Below are 26110 nucleotides of genomic sequence, written 5' to 3'. Positions count from 1 at the left end.
ATTTACTAAGGCAGGGATAGACAGCCCTGTTACTGGAATACAGCACATGCTTCTGGTTTTCTCCATTTGATCCCTATAACCACAGCTCATAAGTGGACTAATCATTAGGCTTAATGAACGCAGGCAACCATAGGCTGGACGTATCCAGTGTTTCTCTCTTTTTGCTCAATATCCAGGCTCTTACCAATTGATTTAACCAGGAGGGCACAACTTGAGTCCTGGAAGTCTAGTCTGCAGACTGGTTTTTCTTCCAACCAATTACCTTTGTTTTAGTTTTCTAACAATTCTACAGTATAAACTACAGTGGTCTCAATCCTGCAGTTGAGCACAGTAAAATCTTTAGGATACACTTACAGTCTGTGGGCGTAGCAGGTGCTTATACAAATGTCAGATCAAGACTGATTGACGATCGAGCTAATTAAATAGTTTACGCAGTCTTGAAATGGATCGGCCTTTGTTGTGCAAACCTGGATTAAACTCTTGCGGATGGAACGAAACCAGAAAACTCACTGACACTTCAGGGTTGCCTAACCCTGTACTAAGCCATACACTAGGGATCAGTTAAATATTGAGTAGAAATAAAAAGCAGCTGTACTACTGGTTTCAAGGGCCTGATTTCAGTATCCCTGGACTACACAATATTATTTTTTACCTGTAGGTGGCAGTATTGTTTTGGTTGGAAATTAAAATTATGGCTGAGCAATTTCTCTCACTTTGAAAGTATGCACTGCAAACCCTTTTTATTCTAGATTTCCCCAGATGCCCAAACTTAAGGATCTCTGCCGATCTGCACATCAAATGAACAGGAGAACGTTCAGACAAATTATCAACAATATTGTGGGTGTGCCTTCTGTTTGCTTTTCTAGTTCATAAATAGAAAAATAATAAAGAAAAAATGAAGATAATTCTTCAGAACAATTTTACTGTTGACATCCTCAGAGATGGTGCCTCATTCTATATCAAATTTAAAGCACTTTAAATTGATTTATCTATGCTCTTCCCTTTGCCAGCTGTGTGCTTTCCTAACTGGAATGTGATAGAATCACTGAGAACTTTCATGGATGAAATTAAGCTGTAATATAAGCTCACACTGTAAGCGTGAACATTACTGTGAACATTAAAAAAAAACAAGCAAACAATTTTCACATTCTTTGCATATTCAGAATTTAGCTTTAAAGTTTGATGAACGGAAAAAAAAAATCTCATGTTTGCCAATTTATGCAGCAATTAAAATATTCTTTTTTCTCCCATTTACTAACATGAGTGGACTTTTAAGCACGCACAGTTGCCTAGCAACCAAGCACCACAGCCTAGTTAATGCTAGCTAAGTGTGCATTAGGAAAGTGGTGATGTGACGATTTGACTGAACACATGTTAATAAACACAAAGATAAATGTTTAGAATAAGAACAAGCTCACTATCTAATAGTAAAGGATTGAACATATATTTAGCTCTTTATCTAATGATCTCATAATGTTTTGTATTGAAGCTACTCACCTCAAACACCAGCAATGCACCTGGGTGATGCACGGCAGCCATTATTCACCAATCTCATCAAATTCAGCTCAAATTAAAATCATCACATTCTGTAGAACCTCAGGGATACAAACCTCTGCCTTATGGACTGACCAGCTCTCCTGTACAACTTTATATCTATATACTTGAAATTGTCAAATCAGATCACACACAAAATTAAGTGCTGTGAAACCCCTTCCTAATTTCCTCTATTATTGCATATTTGTCACAATAAATGGTTTCACATTTCTAGACTAAATTTAATATTAGGAAAAGGGAAAGAGTTACAAAGCCATTTTTTAGGCTTTGGGACTTCACTAAACTATTATCTCCAAAGTGAGAACACTTGGAACAGTGGTGAATCTTCCAAAGAGTGTCCTGCCTGACAGCAGATGAAATTTCTATACTTTTTAGTCTGTGCTGAAGAGTTAGAATTAAAGCATAACTCCAATGTTATGGGTTTCTATAAACGTTGAGACAATATTAAAAGGTAAAATACATTCCAATGAGATTGAGTTGTTGGGTAGATTTAAATACTTTTGGTTGTGTACCAGAGCAGCTTAGACTGTGCTTATTTGTTGCGTTGTTTGTTTTATAACGGTATACCAAACCATAGTGGAGAGTAATTGGCTTCACAATGAAGTAACTCTGAACTAGTTCAGGGACCAAAAACAATCGTTGCAGTGTCCAAGTTCCACATTTAATGCAAACCACATGCGGAAGAAAATCTTTCTCAAAATTCTGTTCCTCCAGTCTAACATTTTCATGAAGGCTCTTTCACTCCTTGCAAGTTGCATTGCCGACAAACAAAATGGAGCATTCTAGTTTTTGGCTTGGTGTAATGTGATCCTCATTTACCATTGAGTTCATCTTGGCAGCATTGGAAATTTAAAGGGTGGTATGAGGGTGTGGTCAGGAGAGAACAACTCCCTGAATGTTACATATACAACCTAAAGTCAACAGCCATTTCTCAAACATGTTGGCTTCAACTTTTGACCCAACTGTTCCCCCTCCTCGCCCCCGCCCACCCCTTCCTCCTCGTCATTTCTGTGCTATGGCAGCAGTTGCCATGGCAAACAAAAAATAATTTCTACAGTAAACAAGGCTTGTCACCATAGGCAGTCAGACTTGCACAAGATGAGTGTTGTGCAGAAGGACATGCTTGACACAGGGGCCACTCTTTTTAATATTAAGCTTAGCTGAACAGAGGCATGCATAGAGCACTGCTGTACAGAGGCTTGTGGCTATAAATGGGCTATTAAAACCCATGGGCTATTAAAACCCACAGAGACCTGTCTGGGCTGTTTTCTGACTCCCCTTCTTGGTCTCTCTGTAGTGAGGTTGTGGGTAATTGACTAGACGTAAACTTGGATCTCTGACCCAATGTCACTCAGATTAACTGTGGGGTTTCTGTGCTGGTGCAACTGCTTTAGTGGGGGGTGGTTTCAGATTTATCCTGGTGTTAAGGGTCTCCTCACTTGCTCTTGCTGTTTTTGTACCCCTTTTTATTCATTCTTGCTATTCCTTGAACATTATTCTTCACCCTGACCAGATCCATGACCTCAATCAGAGGATTGCAGGTTCAAATCCCAGACAAACCACCATTGTTACACTCCTGAACACACTCCTGAACTTTGAGCTTAATTGCTTCAGTAAATTTTCAGCTGTGCAAATTGAGATATGGAAAATTTTATGCAGGGTAACTTGCATAGCTGAAGGCAGCAACTAATCAGCTAAATAAGTAATGCAAATTAATGTAACGTCCTAAAACAGTGTTGCCCCAGTGTCTGATTAATCAGCACTCAGTGTTATTTAATAGTCAAAATATGACCATCTATTAACTCTGTTCTGTCTTATTTAATGTATTGGACTATAGACTTTTATCTCATAGATATGCCTCTCTTGACAATACCTGACAATAAGTCTCATGTGTTAGAATGTCTTACACTCTGCCAGAAAGAATTCCTGGTTTCTCCAAATTGATAACACTTGGAACACAGTTTTACACAAGAAGATATTTTGTAGAAGAAGATCCTATTAAGATTGCTCTTAATAGATATGCTTAGAGGTCAATTGACTAAATGTGCTTAGGAGGACTTTGCAGCTACATTTTTGAAGTTAACTACTTATTACATACAGATAGCTATGGTCCTGAATGCTTCACAGCAGTGTCAGTATTCTGCTTTAATATAAAATCTCTTAGAACAAATAGGCAAAGCATCATTTTGGACCTCCGGGGCGAGTGTGACATAGCAGTAAGCTGGCCGGGATTCAGCCGGATGCCTGTATCCAGTTACAGCAAGGATGCCGGGGTCACAAGAGGATGACATCACGCGGAAACAATAGGTGGGAATCATCCTGTTAGCTCTGGAGGAAATGGGAACAGCAAATCTGTCAAAAACTGAAGTAAACAAATGGCCCTGTCAGGGAACACAAACATTTCTGTGAAGAGGCCACGTGATCCTTTCTGCTGACTTCATCGCAATTCCCAACTGAACTGACATCTGCCAACAGGCCGTAGAACAAGTGAGCTGGATTAACGGGGGGGAGGGTGGTTTGTTATCTTCCTTTGGAAAAAACACAGGCATTTGTTCCAGTTGTCTGGGGCTATAAACATGAATATCCTGCCTCCGGTTTTCGCGTTTCAAAGAAGAGCCTTAATGAGAATTTATCACCCTGCATAGAAGCTCAGCGAATGCCTTGGGATGTAAAGGAAAGGGCTGTTTGCATACTTCTTAAAATGAATGCGCGCTGAAAGCAGCAGAGTGAGGTCCTCAGAGGAGCGCCTCTTTATGGCAGACTAACCAAAACCAGGCAGATGTTCCAGAGGAAGCCAGAGCTGTTTTAACTGCCAGGTGGTTTATTCAAGCATGTGATGAGTCCACACAGTGTGGTCTGCAATCCTGCCTCTTCTCACACACATTGCTTCTGATACATCAGAATAGTGCAGATGTGAGGCATGTTGACTCGGATATATACACCACGCTGCACCCCAGCATACTTCATGTGCAGGATGGGCCAGGAAAACGAATGAGCTGGAGACTGCAGCTCTGTGTAGAACAGTGTGTTGTATGTTCTCTAATTTGTGTACGCCTCTACATTTTACTTACACTGCTATGTACAGTTTCACTTTATTTATTTCTCACTCTCTGTCTCCTGCTCTATCTTTGTCTGGCACTGTCTGGCACTGTCTTTCTAGCAGGCATATAGAGCTTTTCACACTGTAGGTTTTTTTTTCTTTCTTGATGACTGTGGCAGGTCTTTATTCATTCTCCATTCATTTAATTAACTTGCCAGGCAGCACAGATGAACTCCTACCTTGATTTGGTGTCACAGTATCTCAGTGCTGCAGACATTGGTGTTGCTCTTCAGCAGAAATGAGGTACTTTTCTGCAACTTGTCACTGTCCAGGCATGTAATACATACGATATAACAGCTCCTTCCTTTACAAAAATCCTCTGCATGTACAACTAATAACATATACCGTAAGTGAACTTATTCTGGAAGATTTCTTTAGCATTTTCAGGTTGAAACCTGAAGTTTTGTCTTGCATATATTAGTTGCTTTGACTAATAAGATTGGACACCCCTGATCTAGATACATAGATAGATACTGGGTGTTATAAATAAGGACAAACAGTCCAAAGTCCTCATGTTCTTGTGTCTGTCAGCATGATTGGAAGCAACAGGAATAGTTTTGCGTAGATATTTTTAGAATGTGATATTGCATTTGGTGCAAAGTCGTTCATCGAAACGACTCTGAATGTTTACACTCGGCACACTCCATTTCTTTTTCTGGTCCTCTTTTAACCCTGGCCCCTTGAATGTTTCATCTCGAGAATCAGCAAATCTCTGCTGATTCATTGCTGCCATACCTAGCAAGGGGTAAAACGGTAACTGGATCCAAAACACTGGTACATTTCTAAAAATGTAATCACAGAGTAAGTTCTGGAGAGCTCTGTCAGTTTTTTTCTCGCAAAATGTAAGTTGGCAGATTTATCTGCAACCCGCTTGTGAACCTGATATCAGACTTTTACAACACTGGCACTATGGTCATCCAAAAAACTCTTGAAACATCAAAAGGGAAACATGCTGTGTGTCTATACAAAATGCATGACGCTTGAAGCTTGTTTCTCTCTTTATTCGAGGAAAGTTGCTGTAATTTTGTAGAAAAAGGGACTGCAACTCAAATGTTATGGGTAAACACTTCAGAGTCTCTGATTAAAACAGGAATGCTCAGTATTTGGGTCACACAGAAGTGATGACTGAAATATATTTATTAGTTTTCAGCATAACCACATTGCATGTGCCAAATTAGTTTTGTATCTCCTTGAGCCTAAGGGTTCCCTGAATTTGGCCCTTCCGTAATTTATGGTGACACAAGTCTGATAAATGTTCTACGGCATGTTTAATGGGGTGTCTATGTGTCAGTATATATAATACAGTGTGAACTTGAGGTCAGGTTTCGGTAAAAAGACAGTTGTTTCTATAAAAATCTTAGATCCCGCACAGTACTGACAGCAGTTTTCCCCATAAGTCAAAACATTCTCTCTTTCCTGCTGTTTTCAGAAGTTTCAAAGATCCATCAGTCCATTTGCCATCCATTGGTTTGTCTGTTCATTTGCCTCGGCTGGTTTTCTGTCTATCCAGCTGCACATCCCAAAATCTATATATCATGTGATCCAAACACAAAGCCCATTTGAATCGATTTTCTGATGACTCTTATTCTATAATTACTGCATAATCAGGAACACTGGCACATGGCCCAGAATTAGTTGAGCTTTGCCCTGGCATTGGGGAGTGTGGTGGAAGTGGGATGGAGGGATTAGCCATGTTTGACTTCATGACTCCGTGTTCCATAAAGTGCTTCCATTAAGAGCAGTGCTACCTACTGCCTGTTGGTTCTCACCCCAACAGATTCCAAGGTTTCTGGATAATTGAGCATGGCAAGATGGTAGTTCATGGGCAGGAATGATTTAATGATGTCACTTGTTGCCGGACTTCGGTAAGCATCTCCGCTTATCGATAGAGCACCTACACTTTGAGCAATCTAAAGCCAGCTTTCAAATATGAACATACACTACATTTCCAAAAGTATGTGGACTTTCATTTGTGGTTTCGGCTATTTCAGCCACACCGATTGCTAACGGGCACATAAAATCAAGCTTACTGGCACGTAATCTCCATTGACAAACACTGGCAGTAGAATGGGTCATACTGAGGAGCTTAATGACTTTCGATGTGGCACTGTCGTAGGATGCCACCTTTCCAACAAGTCAGTTCATTATATTTCTGCCCTGCTTGAACTGCGGCTTATACTAAAAATGATACACCATGACCAAAAAAAAACAAAACACAATAAAACTACACATCAGCACTACACTACACTGCACATTGCATCCTTCTTGAAAACAGCACTTTGACATGCTTTTAAATGTAATTATGTTATTTTTATTTGAAAATATGCCACTTTCGACACGTATTCAAGACATAAAGGTATTTAAAAGACATACACACAAATTATACATTTTAACAGCTGTGTTTGGTTGATCACACCTGATATTATCAATGAGAGTAGACAAACACTGGTGCTGCAACAGCATCCTCCAATCTTACTGTCCTTTTGTTGTGGTAGGTCTGCAACCTGGAGAATCACCCGACAGTAAAGAAACCATGTTTAAGGATGGCACAGTCAATGTAAAATACTAAATTAGTTAGTGTGTAATATGGTATATAAACTGGATACAATACACAAGGTCTTGTCTGCATTAATTCACCATAGAAGTCATTTACCTTTTGCGTTCAACAGACCTCAAATGTCATTTGAGCAGTTCAGCAAGTTCAGCAGAAACAGTGTCTGGATATGAATCCAAAACAAAGTGTGTAGTTGGATGCACCAAACACTAACCCATACGAGGCTCACTTTAGCTACGTTTACACCGCATGTCTTGATGCCCAGTTCTGCCTGTTGACAACTATTTTTTAAAGGGACCATCTATGCTCACATGGTTTACACTAGAAACAACCCCCATGCGCTCACAAAGGTTTGGTTACCGATTCAAAAGTAAACAACCACGCCACCACGACCATATTGCCATCTACCGTGGACACAAAATGAGAAAAAAATAATAATTCAATCTTGTTGCTTTTCAAAGCCTCTTACGTCCACAAGGAACATTATCCCCTGTATTTTGGTCTATACTGACTCTTTCGCCCCTCACACTTAAAAGGACGTAACCTTGATTTCCGCCAGTGGACTGAGCCTTCGTCCTGCTTCTTTTGACATTTAGCATTACCTGTGGAGAGCGGTTGTGCATATGATACGCATCATTCAAAAGTATGAGAATATCGCATTTTGGATGAAGTGCAAATCGAAATGAAGCGGGAAATTCCGATCTACGCGTTTAGATGACCGTCGCGTTGGCAGATCCGATCGGATTTATTTCCACATGAATGTGGCCCAAAATGGATCTGAAAATATCCGCTTCCATGTGCTTTTTTCCTGTTTACTGATTCATAGTACATATCCGATCTGTGCCACATGTGAGCAAAACATCAGAATTGGGTCACTTTTACCAGGTGGTGTAAACGTAACCCTATAAATGTGTTGTGCACCCAACCAAAAGCTTTGCTAGGGTTTACTTTAAACTGGAACAATAGCTAATTTTTTAGAGGTAGGTAGATACAGTATTCTGGAGTTTTGTAAATTTACGAGCCAGGCTTACACGAGACTAACTGACATTTTCATGATTTGTGGCAGTAGTTTCACAATAACCATCTGCTGCACATATAATTGTGTAACATATTATTCATTGGATCTGTGATAGAAGACATATGGTATTTTACAAATACAGCAACAATTCAGACAGTACAATAGACCTTTTTTCATTACGAAAAGAAGAAACCTAACAAAGACAAAACAAATGCATTTTTTAAATAAACTTATGCATCATTGGGGAAATTATGTACATTATTGCATTATTAAGATCACCAACCTGACATCTGTCCAGTGTTGATATCTTAAAAACTTAGAATACAATTCAGCTTAAATGCATTGTAATTGTGTTTATGTCAAACTGTATGGTATGGTAAATTGTGTAGGCACTCATATAACCTTGACTGCTCAGTAATTTGGTTATAGGTCAAATGAGAGAAAGATGCAGGGATTCCTCTTACAGTAGTACAAGGCTAAAGGACTTGGTAGCCTTTTTACATTTTTACATCATGTTAGTAATTGCCTAGAGGTCCTCCTTTTAAGCAGGCATAAAGAGGCAAATTAGACAACTGCACGAAAACAACAGCAAAAAAAAAAGTATCTATGATGGTCCATTGCAGTCATTGGTCATCAGTGTCCTGCATTCCAAGAATGTCGATGAATACCAGTGGAATACTTCCAGAGTTTATGTGCTGGACTGTAGGTGAACCTTTACTCATGCGGGACCTGAAATTGCAGCACCGCTCCCTGTCACACCTTATTTAATGCCGAACAGGGCAACGCCAGAGCAGAAGGTCACCGAGCCCAGTTATGCTCCTCTTTCAAAATCTCCAGGATATTTGCTGGGGACTTCCCCTCATCCACTCTAAGGAACAGAGGAAAAAAAAAAAAGTGGTGGGGAGAGGGAGGGGGGTGGGGGGGATGTCACAGACTCTTGGATCTCTGATGATCTGCAATAAGTCTCGGCTTGTGCTTGTGTAATTATTCCATATTGTCACCAGTGCTGGTGGAATGCTGGCTCTCAGTGGGGTCATGAATTGGTAACAAAAGAAAAGAAAAGAAGAATTCCATTTACATTCCCCTGGACACCCATTGATAGGTACCAGCTCCAGGAGTCTCATCAGGACCTTTAGAATGGACACAGAAAACACAACATAAAACTGCATGCCAAAATCATCAGTTCATCCCTACTAGTCATACCCCTAAACCATTTACTTCCTAATAATGCAACATTTCTTACTTCCCCCCGGCACCTATTACGGCATCTAACTTAATGTTGCAAGACTATGTATTGACTACTATCCGATGAGAACCGGATGACTTTGAATCAGTATGGCTTATTGCCTAAACCTTTACGTTAGCACTAATGTAAGAGTGCCTGTTAGGCTAGATGCCTAAAGGTAATGTAAATTTAATAGTAATAATAATAATAAGCACTCCTTTGTCTAAAAGACAGTCACAGCAGGCAGGTCAATGTTCTGTACTCACTGGGTGATCTTGCAGTTTGTGGTCGTGGCAAAGCGACCTGTGTAATGTACATTACACCTGACCACATTGTTGGTGAAGTCTGACTCCAGCACAGTGTACTTGGGGTTCACTTTGAGCTGAAACACAAATTAGGACTTGATTCTTCCGTATGCTCTTCTTGAAATACTGTACAGCTCTCACTCAGTTACCTTTCACATCAAATCATTAAAGGATCAGTTAACAATCAACAGGGCATCACCTTAAGTATGTAGTTTCCTGGCTGAACATCTGTGATGTCAATCCACTGGCAATCAATATCAGCATTGTATGTATCATAGCAACCTGGACTCAGGCCCTGAAAATACATGTTGACATTAACATCTATTTACATACACATGTTAATTAAAAAAACATAAATAAAATGCAGGTGTTTTAAAAAGAAATCATTTGCTTGTGTAAATAAACTGATCAATAAAGAAAACAAGGCATAAATACAGTACAACCTGAGTTATGGATTGGCTAGGAAATTAGAAATATGTTCACTGGCACACAAAGGTGAGATTCATATTTACCACTGATAAAAAAAACTTGAAATACAAGTAGAATTAGCCAAATGGGTGCTAAATGCAATTCAGGGGAATGAACACTTTTAATATGAAGAAGGATCAGGACAAAATCAAACCGGTAAAATAAAACGTGTCGCTCGGAATGCTGATGTGTAGTAAAAACTAATGTTATACTGTGATCCTATTTACTGTTGGTTTTATGAGCTATGAATTTGGAGTAGTCTGTATAAAAATGAGGCTATTGATTGCAATCAATAAATGGTTAATATTCTTTAAAACGGTGTTGGTTTAGGATATTGGTTGGTTTAGGATAGCTCAGAGGAGCATCTGTACTTGTCATAATATGACAGACATGATTTCTGATAACAGTCACAAATTATTCAGGATTTTGTTTAGAGATGAAAAACATCAAGGATGGATATTTCCAGAAATTAACCTCGATCTCTCAGCGAGCTGTTATCGTAGGCGCGTGCTGTACCTGAGTGTGCGATGTGCAGGCATAGCGCTTGAGGTGCCCAAAGTCACAGGTGGTATCCTCCAGGCAGAAGCTGGCCTTGTGTCCCTCCGCCACCTTCCGCCCTGTACTGATTTCCAAGAGGTCATAACTGCTAAATTCATCCATGCTGTGGTAGTGTCTGGAGGAGAGGGAGAGGGGGTTAAAGGCAGAGAAAGGCAGATGACCGGACATTCCCCTTAAGAATTTTCTTAATGTCCTCAGACATCAAAGCACCCCCACACCATCACACAACCACCACCATGTCTGACTGTCTGTATGATGTTCTTCTTTTTCATGGAACTATATCTCCCACTAAATTGTGTTTTGCTGAAAAACAAAGATTTTCAAGCTAACTATACCGCTGTAAAATGAAACCGAGTAAAGACTACTGCTTAAATATATACTTTCAGCACCCGTATGTCTCAAAAGCTCTACTTCTCATAACTTATTTCCAGCATCAGTGCAGTTTAATGGAACATGTTAAGTTCCAGTGGAGAGTACATTTTAATTAATAGCAACAATAATGTAATGATGAATCAAGACATTAGCACTCTAATGAGGTAAGAGGGCATAATTAATGTCTCGTGAAATTTGCATGGGCTTAATCACTACTGCGAGACCAGTGTTTGTGTCTGTGCGTGTGCGTGCGTATCTGTGAATACAATTTTTGCTATTTTGGAATGCTTTGTTGCTTTTCACTATTTCTCCAGAATACTATGAGAGCGCACAATCTCAGGTTTATAAATGAATACCCTCAGTGATCATTTACAACAGCAACTGAGAGATTGAGACCAAGTGCCTGAGAATGTCAGGGGGAAAGCAATTGTCATTGCATCCAAGCGCATAATACTTTATTGTGCATGACAAACTTTATGCACTGTTTGCTGTTTGCAGATATTTCAGGTGATTTTTTTTATTATTGGTCAATTTACAAAACCATGTTTTATAAAAATGAGAGTGAAGTGCATTCAATTCTCCAGTAAAATATCTTTTTTTACTATTGTGATAGAAATGTCACTTTAAAATCATAGCAACACAGTAACTATAATGGTAAATGGACTGCATTTATATAGCGCTTTTATCCAAAGCGCTTTACAATTGATGCCTCTCATTTGCCAGAGCAGTTAGGAGTTAGGTGTCTTGCTCAAGGACACGACACGCCCAGGGCGGGGTTTGAACTGGCAACCCTCCGACTGCCAGACAATCGGTCTTACCTCCTGAGCTATAATAAACTATAATAAAAATTATAGTTAAAAAAAATTAAAAAATTTAAATTAATAAATAAATAACACCTTAGTCAATCCCCCTGAGTTTGTCTTCAGTTTTGACTACAGGGCTAATGGTCTTGAATTTGAGCCAAGCTGCATTTCCCATAGCAGATGTCAGATGATCTGTGAACAAAGCTTTTAACGCATAAAAAGCAATGAACTAAAGTGAATTACTGAGCCATTCATCCTGCTGGCCGTCTTCATTGAGTCATAATTATCAAAATAAATCTCTCTTGATTTTTATTGAAAGCCATCAGTGACATTAAAGGTCTAATTTGCAGGAAGGCTCACGCAATGAATGTGGCATTTGGGCTCACTAAGTGTTCCCGAAAACTATTTTTGTAGTTTTTTTTTTTCAGGAAATGTAATGCAGGTGAAGTAAGCGTTGGAGTGCGTTGAGTCAGAAAAACCCTTCTGTGCGAATAATGTCTGCTTTCAGCCTCATTTTAATGGGCGGACTTTGATGGTGCATTAACTGAGGAAGCTAGTGGATAGCAGTATGAAACTATATAAAGGTACTTTTTCATAGAAGGAACCTCAGAAAGTTATTATTTGAAACAATATTAATTGCAGATGGCCACACACACAGCGTATGCTGTGCTAAATGGGCCTTGTTTCCTCACAGATTTGTACCTATCCAGCGGGACCTTGCTCGCATGTTCCTTTTCCCCAGGTTGACTTTATGGTGTAAGGTAGAACAGCATATTCACTCTTCTACCAGTGGGGTGATGAAAAGTACACCAGTCATCTGTGTGACAAATTTCTGCTCTGGACAGGGTGGAAGGCATGGGCAAAGTCACCACAATACCTGATGAAGATGCACTTATGAGGGAAAGAAATGTTTCTTTAGAAGACATTTTAGATGCAAGATGAGCGATTCTTAGTTCGTTTTTGATGAAGGGGACACTGAGAGCAAAACACAAGTGGCACTGCAGGTCTAGAAGAACCCTGGTGTCTCACCTCTGCATCTCTCTCATTAGACTATAATTGTAGGCTAGAAGGGGACTGACTGGATTAAAGAAGAAAATAATGTCTTGTAACTCTGATCTAAAAAAGCCCAATCCATCTGTTTTAATTTTCATTAGTAATTTCCCCTACTATAAAAGATCAAATCCAGGTGACTCCACACTTATGCTGGACTGTATGCAATAAGAAAAAATGAAAGCCCTGACCAGGGGTAGTTTGGCAGAAGCTTGACATTTGCACACTATAAACTGCCACCAAGGCAACAGGAAGCCCGGGAAACTCCCATGCAGCACCTGCACAAACAACAGCTATGGCCTTTGACTGCAAGGGTGAAAGGTCATTGAAGCAATTAACTACTACTTAATCATTCTTGCCCTTTTATGGAAATATCTCCACTACTACTAAAGAAAAACACATTTTCAATGTACAAACATGGCAAGGTACAAAGCACGGTCTATAAGTCATTAATTCAAACTTGAAAAATCTAGGCTTGCTATTAGAAGTATCGATATCAAAATTAACCAAGTTACAAGAAACAATAATGGCTGTATTCCAAAGCAATGCTACCCAATGTTTTCTAAATTATTTCAAGTAACTTGGCCCTGTGTTTACAAGCATACAGTACATTATTGAGGCAAACATATGTCTGAATTGGTTTGAAAGATTCAGATAAATATCTGATTGGCCTCAATATGTCTGTTTTTTTATTTGTATTTAGTTATCTCTCTGTCACCCACCCCCCATACATATGTATGCATGTATGTATGTGCAGTATAAATTTTACAATCAGTATGTATTTTAAGTTGCAAATATACAAGAACTTGTACATTTTGTAGCTACAGTAACCTAGTTAAAAAGTAGTTAACAGTACAGTCACAGTGGTGAATTTGACCATCCTAATTAAGATAATTGATATACCTGCCATTAAGTCATTATCTTTTGCTGTGTCCATATGACTGCGATAACGTTACATACCAGACCGAATCACAATGCAGATTTTGGTGATTCATTTTGGATCCATCTGTACTAATGTTATATACTCGGTCTGTCAATCCGTTAGCAAAGTAGCTAAAATGACTAAAACAAAATTGTCTAAAATCTGGATGTATTTTATTTGGCTTTCAGAAATATGCATTTCCCACAAAGATTATGCAGTTGCAAAAGCAATAGTTAAAATATTTTAGGCAATTATTAGCTAGCAAGCAAGCCCATGTAATGAGTTAAAACCTTGTCCGAAGGGATGATATGAACCCATGCCTGTCACTCGTCCAAATGTCCCATGGGCAAGTGAGCTAACCAGGGAGCTACTTGTAAAGTAGCCACCAGGGGTGCAAATGTTCTTTTTTTAACGTGTGGACTTCTATATATGTCCATTTTGTGTGTTTATCCAATGTATTTATTGGCTTGTGTAGCTAAATGTCAAATGGGCCTGGAGCATGTGTGATGATGTAATCGGCAGGAAGAAGAAGAAGAGGAAATGCAAAATCCCCAAAATTTGGTACAGGTAGAGAAATTAAATGTTTTTAAGGGCTAAGACTCTGTGGTCATTGTGGTTATTTCAGTGGGAAACCCTGAAAAGTTACAAACTCTCAGTGCTGTACAGGTATGGGGCATGTCACCCTGTCAAGGCATAACTTGACGCAATGGTATACCTGTCATCCCAATTTAAAAATAATTTAATAGAGCAGAACCTTAATGTGCAAGAAATCTGCCCTAGTCTACCAAGAGTTTGTGGAATATCAATATACTGAAACAACATGGCCAACGTACAAGCTACGTAATAGAGGGGAAAGCAGGACACTGCCTCATTTATACTGTGGAACTCCATTATGAAGCATCTGGTGGAACATGCCGAAGAGTGATGTGGGACAATCGAGGTATTGTGAAGATCTGGATCATGCACTGGGAGTTTGTGTTAGCTTTTATTTTTTTATGTGAAAGGTCATCTCTACGCTGGGGCTCTAATGCATGTGGATCCCACTATGCCACTCCCAGGTGAGAGAAAAGGTACTGTACTCCACTGACCCTTGAGAGTGCCATCAAATACGGCCTGGAGCTCCTGGGTGAGCCAGGGATGAGAGAGGAAGTGTGTTCAGTTCCTGTGCTGCATTTCCCTACGTTGTGGGGTCCCCTGAGAGTGAGTGAAGGGACGCTCACTGACGTCAACCTGTGCTTTTTTGCGCTGCCCGTTCACGGTCAACTGGGTGACATTCTCGCTGTGATTACGACAGCATACGCATGCTTCGCACAGAGTCTAAGTGCCAGATGTTCATATGCTGGGCTCAGTGACAGCATGCGGGATGCAAGCGCATCTGGGCAGTGGACACACAAATGAATTAATGTAATTAATTCAATAAAACATTAAAATGAAAGGGGAAAAAAATGCCGACTGACACCATGGACCTCGATAGAAAATTTACTCGCAGCTTAATGCAGCTAGACATGGGGCTCACATTCTTTTACGCTGTAAATACACTAGATAACCAATCACCAGCCAATAAGAATACATTTGAGAATGATCTGTACTTAACTGTAAACAGTTCCTGGGGAACAACATTTTGTTTAACCTTCAAAATAAGTTTAGAAAAGACTACTTAATATTAGAGATGTATTTAATATGGTGATTTTACTGCATAATGGTAATGATTCTGCCATTGTTTTTAATCAGACTGGTAAAAATGGTGTTGTACACTTCTTAAGTGATAAGATACAATGAATTTCTCCTTTGTTATTGTCATTTCTAGGTAGAAAAGAGTTTCGCTGGGTCTTTCGAGAAAAAAGAGGTAAAAAAAACCCCACAATTCTTTGACACCTCCACTATTGTACAACTTCCTTCAGAACCACACTGTGCAATACTCACTGATGACACAATTAGAACTACCCTGTGCTGTACTCACTCGTGATACAATCAGAATTACACTGTGCAGTACTCACTGATGATACAATTAGAACCACACTGTTCGGTACTCGTGATACAATCACAACCACACTGGGCAGCACTCATTTGATGATACAATTAGAGCCACACTGCAATACTCACTGATGATACCATCAGAACCACACTGTGAAATACTCACTGATGATAAAATTAGAACCACACTGTGAAATACTCACTGATGGTACCATTAGAACCACACTGTGAAATACTCACTGATGATAAAATTAGAACCACACTGTGAAATACTCACTGATGATAAAATTAGAACCACACTGTGAAATACTCACTGATGGTACCATTAGAACCACACTGTGAAATACTCACTGATGGTACCATTAGAACCACACTGTGCAATACTCACTGATGATAAAATTAGAACCACACTGTGAAATACTCACTGATGATAAAATTAGAACCACACTGTGAAATACTCACTGATGGCAGCTGTGCCATTCCCAGGTATGACGAGGGCGGTTTGGCAGGAAGTCGGCTGTTCCTTGGTTTTTAACCCTTTGTGGGAAACGCAGAAGGACCCTCACGTCGTAATCTGTTGCCTCAGATCCATAGGCAGAGCTGTGTGGAGACAAGGTAAATTGTCAAAATGGCAGCAACTCCAGAATCAAGCTTTTTTTCCAAAATGGTATGGAAAGGGCACAGCAGTGAGTTGCTGTGAATCAGTGAAATATATTAAGATTACTTGGGTATTTCTTTCACATAATTAGTCATAGGAAATAGTTATTGTTCTATTGAACTCCATTTCTTTAAGTCATTTTTTTGAGATGCATTGAATGTGCGTGTCTGTGAATTAATTTATTCAATATTTGTCAATTTGTTATATTTACATTATAATTATGTTTCTTATTAGCATGGTACAGTGTGAACTTTAAGGATGTGTGAACTGGTAAATGGTAAATGGACTGCATTTATATAGCGCTTTTATCCAAAGCGCTTTACAATTGATGCCTCTCATTCGCCAGAGCAGTTAGGGGTTAGGTGTCTTGCTCAAGGACACTTCGACATGCCCAGGGCGGGGTTTGAACCGGCAACCCTCCGACTGCCAGACAATCGGTCTTACCTCCTGAGCTATGTCGCCCGGTACTGAGAGAGTAATAGATTTCCCAAATATGCTGAAATTATTGGATAACTAATTATGGATTCTGTTGGTTATTTCACATTTCAGAAGTCATGGAAATGCAGGAAATGGACTTCCATATTGTAAAAATTGTAAAAGACCCACAGCCCCCTCCATCAAACAAACCCCCCTTCCAACCATGCACACCACTTGATCCACATTTCTAGAAAGAACCCTATATAATCATTATAATGATACAAATAACCTAACATAAGTATATAATGAAAATTCAAAAACAAATGTCATTCAATTAACTGGGTAAACAATAGATCTTAGCAATTTTAGAAATGCATACCATATGAATATTTGTCTATGTGTTCTGCCACAGTTTAAATAGACCATTGAAAACAGTTAGACCCATTCAAACTTTCTTTAGTTTTAGGCGCCTGTTTGCTTGGCAGTCTGTAAACATCACCAATATCTGCTCAAATGCACCATACGGCCAGATAAAGGAAACATTCACTTGCGACTTATGACAAAAACAGCAGGATGCAAGCACTCTTCAGAATGACACCTAGTGACTGTGACTGTGTGCAATTCATCTCTCAACAGTTGTTGACTTTGCAGATAGCAGTGAATCACATCAAGCCATCTGTCTGCAATTACTGTGATATACTGCCAGGATATGAGAGGTCTGTGAGGAATTACTTTGTTGGAGATATTAGGGTGTACACAAGAGCCATCAGGGCAGCTGACTGTAAAATTGCTCTGGGAGGGCCCGGTATCACCACTTTACTGAAAGGATGGACAGAGGTTTCTGCTGAGACTACACTGGGAACAATGTGGAGAAGCAACGGTACTAACAGAACACTCTGAACTATTTCTCCACAGGCACAGCACATAAAGAGCAAGCACCGTTCCCTCAAGGTAACCAGGATGTACTCTGGACCTGCTAAGATATACTTTAAATGCAATTTGATCATCGATTTAGTAACATTTAAGTGGTTAATATGCAAAAATTGACTGATATTTTCTCAAATCCAGTACATAACTAACATTTTTAAATTCAGGGTTTTGCTCTGCCTTTAACAAATGTGCCAAACTGATCATCTGCATGAGGGAGGGTAGAAAAACATTCGGGAGTCAAAACACATACATAGCAAATTAAAGCCATCCTTTGTAAATAAGTAGGAACCTCACCTGGCCAAACATTTCTCTTCAGCTGCACAGCGAAGGGAGTAGAGATGGGCCCGCTGGACATAAGTAGAGGCCTGGACATAGTTTGGGTCGGGAACCAGATCAGGCAAGCCTAGGGAAACATAAAAGAGCTCAGATTAAATCAATATATTTTCTTTCCACTGAAGTTGTCCTTACTGTACCTTACTGTCTTACTTGATTTTGTAATAATGCATTTCTAATATAGAAAATGGCTACATATGACAAAGTATCTGATTGATCAAGAGCTTTTAAATTCATTTACAGTTTATTTAAAAATATTTGGCATCTCAGAATTATTTTTTTATTTTTGAGCTGCAGGGGTTACAATAAGTATGCCTCAGAGTTATCAATGTTCTCAATCTGGACTCCCTCATTTTGGCAAATTCCAGATTATCATCAACATGACCTTGGAGTCATAGTCCTGTAAGAGACTTTTTACTCTCATGGGCTTGGACTGGGTGGGGAGGGGTGGGTGTGTATGTGTTTGTAGGTGGGTGGGGAGGGATGGGTGTGTATGTGTTTGTAGGTGGGTGGAGGGTGGGGGGGGGGGGGGGAGTGAATGGAATAAGGTTTGCGTTTCTTGCTCCTTTTGGATAATTAAACTGGCTGTTTCCTAGCATCAAAAGGATAGTCTTGCTAAGGACCTAACTGCAGAAAACACCTAATTGGTATTCGCTTAACACACATTAGCTAGCATGCTACAGCTAAAATATCTGATAATTTAGAAAACTCAAGAGCTGGATTGTTCAGAGTGAGAGTGAGAGTGAGAGAGTGAGAGAGTGAGTGAGAGTGAGTGAGTGTGAGAGAGAGTGAGCGAGTGTGAGTGAGTGAGTGAGCGAGAGAGAGAGAGAGAGAGAGAGAGAGAGAGAATGACCTCACTTGCCTGCTGTTTTAAAACTGGGCATTCAACCAGCACTGTTAGAAAAACACGAAAACAAATAAAAAAGCAAATCTATTTTGCCAGAGTTAATGCCAAAGGAAGTCATACCTACAATTTTAAAGGGGACAAAATGTTTAAACATTTTAAATTATACACAATTATCTCTTTCAACCAAAACAAGAGATGTAAAACAAGTTGTGAAGTTAAGGGTTATGAAAGCCATTACTTTATCTTAATGCGATCTGTCTGATTATGCATGTCATATTCAATAAAACAATGCTTTGTTTAGTCTGTACAAAACTGCAAACTGCCTTCTTCAAATAATATTTGTAAGATACTTTGTGTAGACAACAGTGCACAAGAGAATAATTCCATTTGCTTTGCTGAACTGAAAAAGGTTTATGAATATTGATGAGAACCTACTGAGCCTCGATCCTCAACTAATGCATTGCTTCTCCTCATTGCAATGGTAAGGCTTTATCAGGTGAGGTCTTTGAAAATAACATCAGCTTCACTCCTTTACTTAAAATGTGTCAGTGCTGTTTAATTTTGAGTATCACTCAGACTGTGCTTGAAATCAGTATACCACCAGGCATAGTTGCATTTCTGTTAGCAGAGAGAAAATCGAGCATGACCTCCATTCCCTTCAAAGTCATGGACTAGCCCTGCCACCTCTGGTTCCCTCAAAGTCACTGTAATTTGGTCGTCCACCAGTTTCTAGTAACGGTTGCACCTTTCACTGAGCTGTGCGCACATCCTGTTTTCCACCTCGCCTCTTGGCAGACGTACAGTCCAGAGGAAGCTTCCCGGGGACTGATCTGAAAAACACTGAGGAATGGTGCCGTTCCTGGATACAGGAGCATTCCAGTTCCTTCACTCTTCACCACCAAATGTCATTGTGTGCCCTCTGTCCTCTGCCCTCTGCCAGCTGCAGCTTCCTGCCTCTTGCAGTAGGAAAAGACTGGTCTCAACAAAGCTGTTATTTCACAAAAAAATAGCTTCTCGGGTCCTGCATTGTATATGAGGTTATTTAATGTAATTCATATATAAAATAATATGCTTAGTCATGAATCTATTTTTTAGGTACAGTACTATGAATTTGATTTTGTAAGATCATGTCAGGGTAAGTGATCTTACATCAGATCTACAAACCAGCCTGTGCAATATGGTATGCTGCAACATGGGATAGGAATGACTCACAGAAATGTGTTTGTCCACTTTATAAAGAGGAGAGAGTACATAAAAGAAGCCGATATGTAGCCGGGTAGATAACTATTTGCGATGTGCCTGGAATCTTAAGTTGCAAATTCCATGACCTCAGGCTATGTGTTCCCACTGCAGCTGGAACCCTTGGAAACGCCCACATGATGACAGTTGCGTCACCTCTTTATGTCTTGAATTCCTTTGATATGAATAAGTGTTTTGCACAGAGCCGACTTAGAGACAAATAAAATGGGTGTTCCTCCCTCCACCTGCCCCCTTCACCGCCCCCGCCACCCACCCAAAACCTCCAATTCCACTCCATCCAACCTCTAACTAAGAGTTTAATAACAGAGCTGATCAGTGGAATGTGAGGTGGGGGGGAGGGGGGAGAAAATATGAAAAATGTGTTTCACATTAAGAAATGTTTGGAAATCTGTGCTCTTGGCAGGAGATCAGAATAGAAGGATCTCATTGATCTGTTTTTCTTATTTCTTTTTTATATTACCCCCGGTAGAGAATTTTTTCCTATCCTGAGCTGTGGGACCACATATGTTACGGGAACTTTCCACTACTATGCTCTGCATATTGCACACTGTGTGAAAGCCCACCAACCCCCCCCCCCCCCCCCCCCCCCCCCCACCTCCCAGCTCCCCATTTCCCTGTTTCCCAGTCTTTCACCTTGTTCCAACATCATAATGTGTTCATTCAGCCTCTGCAGTGAGGTCACTATGATTACCGTTTTCCACATGGAAACCAGGCTGATCCGGACCATAGTCGTAAATGCAACATACTCTACATTATATACAGTAGATGTGACTAGAACTGCAGCATTAACTACACGAATATGGTGAAACAAATACCAGTGTTTATATAAAACAGTTGGCACTTGATTAACGGACTTTCTTTTCAGTATGTCTGCATTTAGACACAGGTGAACAAATGAAACAAGTATCCAGAAACAATGTCATCTTCCAGCTGCAAAAACAAATCGTTTGAAGTAATGAAGTTTATGCTCCCCTGGGTCAGTTAGTGGCTGCCAGAGAACTTTTAGATCTTTTTTTTCTCTCTCTCTGCATCTTATTTCCTCTGACTTTCAGCAAATGTTAGGAAGTGGCTCGCCACGTGGGTCCAGCTCACATTGCCTGCCTCTGCTGACCTCAGTGGTTCCAGGTGCATTCCACTCAACGCTGCTCAGCACGTTTACTTCTACAGTTTGCCTAGACAGCACAGGAGAGGCGCTGCCGTTGAAGTTTGCTGCGAGACTAAGTAAAAACCTCTGGCTGCCCGAATTTTATAAACACCACAAATGAAATCATATTTGAAATTCCATTCGCAAACACAAGAATAACATTTCGAGAAAAGGGATGTTGACACAAGAGCTAAACCTAAAAGTCACTTATGTGAAGAAAAAAAAAGATACATGAAAACAGCTGGTATACATAAGCTGGTATCAGTTTTCTGATTCATTGTGTGTGTGAGCGTGTGTGTGTGTCTGCGTGTGTGTGCGTGTGTGTGTGCGTGCGTGCATATGTGTGCGGGACTGGGTGGATGGCCCATATCTCACCTCGTTGCTCCGGCCGGTACACACTCCCAACACTGACGTACTGATTGTCTGTTGCTGTGTTGGGTGCCTGGGGGCTTCTGCCAGACTGAACGGGCACGAAGGGGGGCTGTGGCTGAGGCTGCGGCTGCACTCTTCTGAAGGGGGGAAACTGTTCGTACTGGGGGCTCCGCACTGGCGTCTGCGCTGCCGGTCCCACCCTGTCCACAGGAGGGGCGGCGGGATTGGCGGCAGCAGCTGTGTTGGTGTCTGGAAGAGGCCCTGAGGTGTCTTCGTTGTACAGGCTGTGTGTGTACCTGCGGTCCAGGCTGTCAGAAAACGGGGGCTGGGCAGGCTGGGCAGGCTGGGCAGGCTGCGCAGGCTGCGCAGGCAGTGCAGGTTGAACAGGCTGGTAAGGCTGGCCATACGGTTGGTAGTAACGGTAACTGTCATCACCATAGTCCGATGGTGACTGTGGTATCACTGGCCCTAATCCTCCACCAGCATAACCCCCTCCATTGTATCCACCTCCTGTGTAACCGCCACCCCCATACCCCCCACCAGTGTAACCTCCTCCTCCTCCTCCTGCATACCCTCCACCTGTGCCCCCTGAATATCCTGTCCCCCTCTGGAAGGGAGGCTCGTACCCCAGGCCAGGTCCAGGCCCTTCTCCAATGCTGGGATCAAAGGGTAAAGGATAGGATGGCTGTTGTGGATAGGGGTACTGTGCATAGGATGGCCCGCTGAAAGGAGGTTGGGGGAAAGACGATGATGATGACGATGATGAGGATGATGACGATGAACCAGTAGACGGCCTGTAACGGGTGCCAGAGGACGGCAGGCGGCTGCTGGCATCTCCTGTGCCCAGCACACCTTGGCGCCAGTTGTCTGGGACCTGCCCAAATCCAAAGGGGTGTCTGGTCTGACCTCGCACCGTTTCAGAGCTGCTCCTGGGGGGCGCCTGCCGGCGCACGTTGCCGCCCTGGGGCCTGCGTTCTGCACGAGGAGGCGTGTCCGCCAGCAGCACCCGGTGACTCCTGTCCCGATCCTGGCCTCTAGCGGGGACATACTCAGCCCCGCTGTTCAACAGGCTGAACACCCGCCCATTATTCTCCCACTGGATCATCTGTCTCCAGGGGTTAGCGTTAGCATCCTGCCCCTGCGCCTCCACATGTGTCCAGCTGGCAGCCAGCAGCACCCACGCTGACCACGCCACAACAGAGCGCAGCATGGTCACGTTGAAAACCGGGCCTCACACAAATCGGTTAGCACCAAGAGCCGGATTTCACAGAAGCACTTACGATTTTGTGGACTGTTCTATCCTAGGAGAAAGATATCCTCCTCATAAATCTCCTTTGGCCGGTACAGTGTGCGTGCGCAGAGCCAGTTCTGTCCATTCGCAGAGTTATGGCCAGGAGGCGTGCAGGCTCAGTGCTCCCAGATGTAGTTCCCTGGCAGGTGTGCCCACGCTGTCGGTGCCAGTGCTGAGGGAAATTCCTGCGTCTGCCTGTCTGCCTTGATGTAGCGCTTGTGGCTGGAGCATTGCTCTCAGACCTCTGGGTAGGTGTGCCTGCTCAACTTGAGTGTGAGCGTCTATCTGCCCATCTGATTGCTTACAACAGGCTGTAGAAAAGAAAGTTTTTATTTTTTTTTGTTGAGCAAATCCACATGGCCCTAGTGCTAGAGCTGTTTCCTGGATGGTAACAGGCATGCCTCTATAAGCTTTCCAGAGTCAACACCCCCATCTGCAAAAGTGCTCAGATTTCTAACACTCCAGAGTTTCCTGTAATTCCATTCTTCAGCCAAACATGGAGCTTTGTGGGGGCCGTGGGCTTTCTTTTAATGGTCAAGGTTCAACAGAGTAATTCTTTCAATCGTGTAACATTTCAAAATTGAACTGCAGAAAATGGTTGTGGAAAAAAAAGAAAGAAAAAAAACAAATAAATGTAGAGACAGGAAAAGCAGATATTTTAACATTGTGGGGATTTTTCAAATGGCATAAGATTTTCTGAACTATGTTGTGGGGGAGGGAGAAAGAGAAAGAGAGAGCACATTTTCATTAAGTTCCATGGAAGCATGACTGCACAGTTCCTTTGGACCCCCACCCTCCCTCCCCATCTATTCACTGCTTCCTGATCCTATACTCCAGAAACAACTACAGAGGTGGCCTTATCCCTTGACAACCCATGTTTTTAGAGCAAAAAACAACCCCCTGCTTTGTGTGTTACTCGCATCTAGTTGATTGTAGCTGGCTGCCTTGACTGGTGGTTTAGCAACTGAGCTGAGGTCATTTTTGGAACCACAGTGTTGCCACAGAAACCCCAAAACTCCCCCTACCCCCACACCGCCACCACTACCAATCTGTTCCAAATTTCAAAGAAGGATGAACCAATGCTGCATTAGATATGAGGATTACATCATATTTTATCATCTCTACGAGAAAACTGTTTCCAATTAAGCTTAAGAGTTTATGCTTAGGAGCTATTGTAGCAATTCTAGCTCTATTTTGGTGATTTAAAAGCTGAAATTAGGCACATTTGTTGTGTCATGTTTGTGTTTTCCCACATCTGTGCTTCCCAGCTATACGTATCTGTCACTATATATTTCTGTGTATTTTTATATATATATATATATATATATATATATATGAATAAAAAACCATGGTAGATGTGAAAGCAATCATTTTAACTACATTGAATTTGATTCATTAGACTAGACTCACTAGATTACAGTACTGTCAGTCCAGTAACACAGAACTAACTTATTCTATGGAAAGAATATAATTGTTCTGTTTATGGTAGAGCAAGCCCTGTGATGAGTACCGGTAAACCTACAGTGAGGTGTCAGTCACTGTTTGAACCAATCAAACAGCAAATTATTTACTCATGTCAGTCAAGCATATAATGACTGCTTCCATTGCGGGTTTCACAAGACCTCATGAAGACACCTCTCCCATCACTCCCTTGGCTGTTTAAGCCAGTAAATTCAAATGTCGAAATGACTGCAATTCATTTCCAGGAACTACTTTGGAAGAATGAGAAAAGAATTATGGGAAAAGAATGTTGAAGAGTAAATTTTACACACTGACGTCTCAGGGGATTTAGCTGTCTGAGTGACTCCAGAAGAGAGCGTGGATATAAATTTGATGGGTCATATAGGGGCATTTTGGGAGTCCGTATCTCTTTTGGCTAAAATCATATCCAGGTGCCTCTTGGCTGTGATTCTTGGCAGCTACGAGGGGCAGTCCCATCTGGGACAAACAACCATTGATCGAGTTGGGAAAGAGAAAACAGTCCCTATTTTATTCTTGTGAAATAATACACTCGCAAAAACCACTGCCGATGTCATTTGCTCCCTCACATATTCCATTTCATACACTCCAATATTGCAAGTCTCTCTGTATAAAAGTATAAGCAAAATGAATGTACAGTAATGTAAAGCAATACTTGATTTATATTGGAAGTGTCCAAATCCCCATATGCACATCTTTTCAGTGCTGTGTGCTCACTGACTTACCTTTGTTGAATAGCAAGGTCACGGCTGACACAAACTAAGATTTTTATAGTCCTTGTTTGCACTGCTAGAAGATAATGGTATGTTATCTTCATGGATGGAGGATAAATAATAGAGCCTTGTCCTTGCTGTGAAGAGCTACCGAGATTATTTGTCTCTCTCTGGTATTAATCTGTCTAAATTAACTGTTAGAAGTTACTGGATGCTGTGATTTAAATGTATTACTGTACATAGATTTCCATCTGGCTGCTGAGAAACAATGAATGACAATGTAACACTCATTTCCCATCATGTATTATTGGCCAATTTTTATGTTTATGTGGGGCGATGGTGATTGTAGGGTGTACAAATTGGTCTTGTGCAGTCAATATAGAGTTGAGCGAGAAAAGTACAGTATTGTAGTTGTATATATATATATAATCCTACATAGATATAAGATATGAATCTTGTTTTATTGTATCTGATGTTCAAGCTCTCTTGACCTTTAATGACAGTAAAGGTAAGCTCAAGAATGGTGAAATTTATTAGGAGTCGATAAAACACGTGGTGAAAGATAACAGCATGGTGTCTAAGCAGAGGGCTGAGATTTACTCTGGCCTGCCTCGCGTGAAGCCAGGAGCATTTGTCTGCATTCTAAAGGTTCGCTCTCCTTGGACGTCCTTCCTTTTTAAAATAGTCGATTGCCTTTTCATTGAAGATTCACCGCAGCCGTGGAGTCTGGTCCTGTCTGTGATATTCAGAGTCTTACAGTCCG

At 41.1% G+C, this 26110-nt stretch overlaps 1 protein-coding gene across 1 annotated transcript; it reads right to left on the bottom strand.

The window, feature by feature from the left end:
* Nucleotides 1-6942: 6942 nt before the first annotated feature.
* LOC118215191 (lysyl oxidase homolog 1-like) lies at nucleotides 6943-23508 on the bottom strand. Its single transcript, XM_035395674.1, has 7 exons — nucleotides 21868-23508; nucleotides 18203-18311; nucleotides 16366-16503; nucleotides 10741-10897; nucleotides 9956-10051; nucleotides 9718-9833; nucleotides 6943-9356 (listed from the first exon to the last, which is right to left on the bottom strand). The coding sequence occupies exons 1-7, from the start codon at nucleotides 23072-23074 to the stop codon at nucleotides 9350-9352; spliced, it is 1830 nt and encodes a 609-aa protein (XP_035251565.1). The 5' UTR covers nucleotides 23075-23508; the 3' UTR covers nucleotides 6943-9349.
* Nucleotides 23509-26110: the final 2602 nt, after the last annotated feature.

Source organism: Anguilla anguilla, chromosome 16 (genome assembly GCF_013347855.1).
Source record: "Anguilla anguilla isolate fAngAng1 chromosome 16, fAngAng1.pri, whole genome shotgun sequence".
NCBI lineage: Eukaryota > Metazoa > Chordata > Actinopteri > Anguilliformes > Anguillidae > Anguilla > Anguilla anguilla.
This window is presented reverse-complemented; position numbering and strand designations above follow the sequence as displayed.

Bases quoted from the DNA above. Each gene is read 5' to 3' on its own strand.
- LOC118215191 (XM_035395674.1), bottom strand. From the start codon at position 23,074: ATGCTGCGCTCTGTTGTGGCGTGGTCAGCGTGGGTGCTGCTGGCTGCC. The intron at 18,312-21,867 runs GTGAGATATGGG...ATGTTTCCCTAG, and splicing joins GTACCGGCCGGAGCAACGAG to GCTTGCCTGATCTGGTTCCC. The intron at 9,834-9,955 runs GTGATGCCCTGT...TTTGTGTTTCAG, and splicing joins CAGGAAACTACATACTTAAG to CTCAAAGTGAACCCCAAGTA.